Genomic DNA, 5000 nt, shown 5'->3' on the forward strand with positions numbered 1-5000 from the left:
AGTGAGTGAGTGTGTGTGAGTGTGAGAGAGAGGGTGTGTGTGTGAGTGAGTGTGTGTGAGTGTGAGAGAGACGGAGTGTGTGTGAGTGAGTGAGTGTGTGTGTGTGAGAGTGTGTGTGAGTGAGTGAGTGTGTGTGAGTGTGAGAGAGAGGGTGTGTGTTTGTGTGAGGGAGTGTGTGTGAGTGTGAGAGAGTGGAAGTGTGTGTGTGCGAGTGTGTGTGTGTGTGCGAGTGTGTGTGTGTGAGTGAGTGTGTGAGTGTGAGAGAGAGAGTGTGGGGGTGTGAGTGTGTGAGTGTGACAGAGAGGGAGTGTGTGTGAGTGAGTGAGTGTGTGTGTGAGAGTGTGTGTGAGACTGTGTGTGTGAGTGAGTGTGTGTGAGTGTGTGAGAGAGGGTATGTGTGTGTGAGTGAGTGAGTGTGTGAGAGAGTGGGAATGTGTGTGTGTGAGTGTGTGTTTGTGTGAGTGTGAGAGAGAGAATGTGGGGGGGTGAGTGTGTGTGCGTGTGAGAGAGAGGGAGTGTGTGTGAGTGAGTGAGTGTGTGTGAGTGTGAGAGAGAGAGTGTGGGAGGGGGGTGAGTCTGTGTGAATGTGAGAGAGAGGGAGTGTGTGTGAGTGAGTGAGTGTGTGTGTGTGAGAGTGTGTGTGTGTGTGAGTGAGTGAGTGTGTGTGAGTGTGAGAGAGAGGGAGTGTGTGTGAGTGAGTGAGTGTGTGTGTGAGTGTGTGTGTGTGAGTGAGTGAGTTTGTGTGAGTGTGAGAGAGAGTCTGTGTGTGTGAGTGTGTGTGTGAGAGTGTGTGCGTGTGTGTGTGAGTGAGAGTGTGTGAGTGTGAGAGAGATGGAGTGTGTGTGTGTGTGTGAGTGAGTGTGTGAGTGTGTGTGAGTGTGAGAGAGATGGAGTGTGTGTGTGTGTGAGTGAGTGTGTGAGTGTGTGTGTGTGTGTGTGAGTGAGGGTGTGTGTGTGAGTGAGTGTGTGTGAGTGTGAGAGAGAGGGAGTGTGAGTGTGTGAGTGAGTGTGTGTGTGTGAGAGTGTGTGTGTGAGTGAGTGAGTGTGTGTGAGTGTGAGAGAGAGGGAGTGTGTGTGAGTGAGTGAGTGTGTGTGTGAGTGTGTGTGTGTGAGTGAGTGAGTTTGTGTGAGTGTGAGAGAGAGTCTGTGTGTGTGAGAGTGTGGGAGGGGGGTGAGTGTGTGTGAATGTGAGAGAGAGGGAGTGTGTGTGAGTGAGTGAGTGTGTGTGTGAGAGTGTGTGTGTGTGAGTGAGTGAGTGTGTGTGAGTGTGAGAGAGAGGGAGTGTGTGTGAGTGAGTGAGTGTGTGTGTGAGTGTGTGTGTGAGTGAGTGAGTTTGTGTGAGTGTGAGAGAGAGTCTGTGTGTGTGAGTGTGTGTGTGAGAGTGTGTGCGTGTGAGTGTGTGTGAGTGTGAGAGAGATGGAGTGTGTGTGTGTGTGTGAGTGAGTGTGTGAGTGTGTGTGAGTGTGAGAGAGATGGAGTGTGTGTGTGTGAGTGAGTGTGTGAGTGTGTGTGTGTGTGTGTGAGTGAGGGTGTGTGTGTGAGTGAGTGTGTGTGAGTGTGAGAGAGAGGGAGTGTGTGTGTGTGAGTGAGTGTGTGTGTGTGAGAGAGTGTGTGTGAGTGTGTGTGTGAGTGTGAGAGAGAGGGAGTGTGTGTGTGAGTGTGTGTGAGTGTGAGAGAGGGGGAGTGTGTAGTGTGAGTGTGTGTGTGAGAGTGTGTGTGAGAGTGAGTGAGTGTGTGTGAGTGTGAGAGAGAGGAAGTGTGTGTGTGTGAGTGTGTGTGTGTGTGAGTGTGTGTGCGAGTGAGTGAGTGAGTATGTGTGTGTGAGTGTGTGTGTGAGTGAGTGAGTGTGTGTGAGCGAGTGTGTGTGAGTGCGAGAGAGAAGGAGTGAGTGTGCGTGAGTGTGAGAGAGGGGGAGTGTGTGTGAGAGAGTGTGTGTGTGTGAGTGAGTGAGTGTGTGTGTGTGAGTGAGTGTGTGAATGTGAGTGAGTGTGAGAGAGAGGGAGTGTGTGTGTGTGTGTGTGAGTGAGTGTGTGTGAGTGTGAGAGAGAGGGTGTGTGAGTGAGTGAGTGTGTGTGAGTGTGAGAGAGGAGTGTGTGTGAGTGAGTGTGTGTGAGTGTGAGAGAGAGGGAGTGTGTGTGAGTGAGTGAGTGTGTGTGAGTGTGAGAGAGGAGTGTGAGAGAGAGGGAGTGTGTGTGTGTGAGTGAGTGAGTGTGTGTGAGTGTGAGAGAGAGGGAGTGTGTGTGTGAGTGAGAGAAAGGGAGTGTGTGTGTGTGTGAGTGAGTGTGTGTGAGTGTGAGAGAGAGGGAGTGTGTGTGTTTGAGACACAGATCTCCATGTCTTGCATTTGGGTGAAATCAGTGTTTGGTGATGACCCCAAAGCTGGGGCACATGTTTGGATTGAGCTGGGTATGGGGGTGTGTATTTGAGTGCGAGTGGGAATTTGGAATTGGGAATGGGTCTATAGGTTGGAATGGAAATTGGGAATGTAACTGTGGGTGGGGATGGGATTGGGGCTAGTGTTGAGGACTGGGAATGGGGATGGGACTGGAGGGATATTAGGAATGAGGATTGCACTGGGTGTGGATTGGACTGGGGTGGGGATTGGACTGGGGTGGGGATTGCACTGGGGTGTGGATTGGACTAGGGTGGGGTTTGAGAATGGGGGTGGGGATTGGACTGGGGTGTGGATTGGACTGGAGGTAGGGATTGGACTGGGGTGTGGATTGGACTGGAGGTGGGGATTGGACTGTGGTGGGGATTGGGCTGGGGTGGGGATTGGACTGGGGTGGGGATTGAGAATGGGGGTGAGGATTGGACTGGAGTGGGGATTGGACTGGAGGTGGGGATTGGACTGGAGGTGGGAATTGGACTAGGGTGGGGATTGTACTGGAGGTGGGGATTGGACTGGAGTGGGGATTGGACTGGGGTGGGGATTGGACTGGAGTGGGGATTGGACTGGGGTGGGGATTGGACTGGGGTGGGTATTGGACTGGGGTGGGGATTGGACTGGAGGTGGGGATTGGACTGGAGTGGGGATTGGACTGGGGTGTGGATTGGACTGGGGTGGGGATTGGACTGGAGGTGGGGATTGGACTGGGGTGGGTATTGGACTGGAGGTGGGGATTGGACTGGGGTGGGGATTGGACTGTGGATGGGACTGGAGGTGGAGATTAGGACTGGGGATTGGGAATGGGGATAGGTCTGGAGGGGGATAGGATAGGGTATGGGTGATGGGACTGTGGATGGGTATGGAACTGCAGGTGGGGATTGGAAATGGAGGTGGGACAAGGGATGGGAATGGACATGGGGTTCAGGATTAGGAATGGATATAGGGTTTGGGGATAGGGATGGGGAGTGGTAATGGGGATGGGGAATGGTAATAGGAATGGGACAGGAGTTGGGGTTGGGAATGGGGATTGGGAATGGGTATGGGACTGGGTTGGGTATTGGGAATGGGGATAGGGAATGGGGATGGGTGTGGGACTGTGGTTTGGGAATGGGGATGGGGAATGGAAATGGGGGTGGGACCAGGGGTGGGATTTGGGAATGGGGGTGGGACTGTGGATGGGGATGGACATGGGTGTCAGGATTGCAAATGGGGATGGGGAATAGTAATGGGGATGGGGGTTGGGAATGGGGTTGGGGAATAGGGATGGGACTTGGGATGGGGGTTGGGAATGGGGTTGGGGAATGGGGATGGGACGGTGTTGGGGATTGGGAATAGGGTTGGGGAATAGGGATGGGACTGGGGATGGGGGTTGGGAATGGGGTTGGGGAATGGGATGGGGCTTGGGAATAGGGTTGGGGAATGGGGATGGGACTGGGGATGGGGGTTGGGAATGGGGAGGGTGGATTTGGAATGGGGATTGGGAATGGGGATGGGGATGGGAATGGACATGGGTGTCAGGATTGCAAATGGGGATGGGGAATAGTAATGGGGATGGGGGTTGGGAACGGGGTTGGGGAATAGGGATGGGACTTGGGATGGGGGTTGGGAATGGGTTGGGGAATGGGGATGGGACTGTGTTGGGGATTGGGAATAGGGTTGGGGAATAGGGATGGGACTGGGGATGGGGGTTGGGAATGGGGTTGGGGAATGGGATGGGGCTTGGGAATAGGGTTGGGGAATGGGGATGGGGGTTGGGAATAGGGTTGGGGAATAGGGATGGGACTGGGGATGGGGGTTGGGAATGGGGAGGTTGGATTTGGAATGGGGATTGGGAATGGGGATCGGATAGGGATTCAGACTCCTACCTGCTAGCTTTCTCCAGCTGTAAGGTGATGATCTCAGAGGGAGTTGGTTGCTCCCAGTGTTGATGCAGGACCATGATTCCCGGGTCGGTGTTCCCTGCCCAGAAGAAGCAGTGACGGTGTATCTGGGTGGGGGCCGATTGAAATCCAACCGGAAAAGGGAGACAGAGAGAGAGTTAAGGAATCATTTGCCTCACTCTCTTGTCCCTCAACAGACAAGGGGAGAAAAGGTCAGGAACATTCCGACTAATCCCAACATCCCGGCAAATCTGGAAGGGAGAGGGGACAGTGGGATGGAGGGAGCAACTCTGAGACACACCGCGGGTCGCCGACGGAGACAGTGAGAGTAACACACACACACACACTCACATGCGCACTCACACACACACGCAAACACTAACACACACACACTCACTCACACACACACACTTACACACACACATGCACACACACACACTCACTCACACTAACACTCACACATACACTCACTCGCTCACACACACACTCACACTCAAACTCACACACACACACGCACACATACACACACTCACACACATGCACACACACACACACACTCACTCACACACACACACTCACTCACACTAACACACACACACTCACTCTCACACATACACACACTCACACACATGCACACACACACACTAACACACACACACTCACTCTCACACATACACACACACTCACACACACACACTCACACATACACACACACTCACACACACACTCAC

At 53.5% G+C, this 5000-nt stretch overlaps 1 protein-coding gene across 1 annotated transcript in view; it reads right to left on the bottom strand.

The window, feature by feature from the left end:
• shbg (sex hormone-binding globulin) overlaps positions 1–5000 on the bottom strand; it is a 40201-nt gene that overhangs the window by 26284 nt on the left and 8917 nt on the right. Inside the window, exon 2 of the mRNA XM_087982803.1 lies at positions 4255–4376. Coding sequence (XP_087838929.1) covers positions 4255–4376 — 122 coding nt within the window. The remainder of the gene's footprint in view (positions 1–4254; positions 4377–5000) is intronic.

Source organism: Chiloscyllium plagiosum, unplaced genomic scaffold (assembly GCF_037043375.1).
Source record: "Chiloscyllium plagiosum isolate Xiang-an unplaced genomic scaffold, Cpla_swu_hap1 HiC_scaffold_44, whole genome shotgun sequence".
NCBI lineage: Eukaryota > Metazoa > Chordata > Chondrichthyes > Orectolobiformes > Hemiscylliidae > Chiloscyllium > Chiloscyllium plagiosum.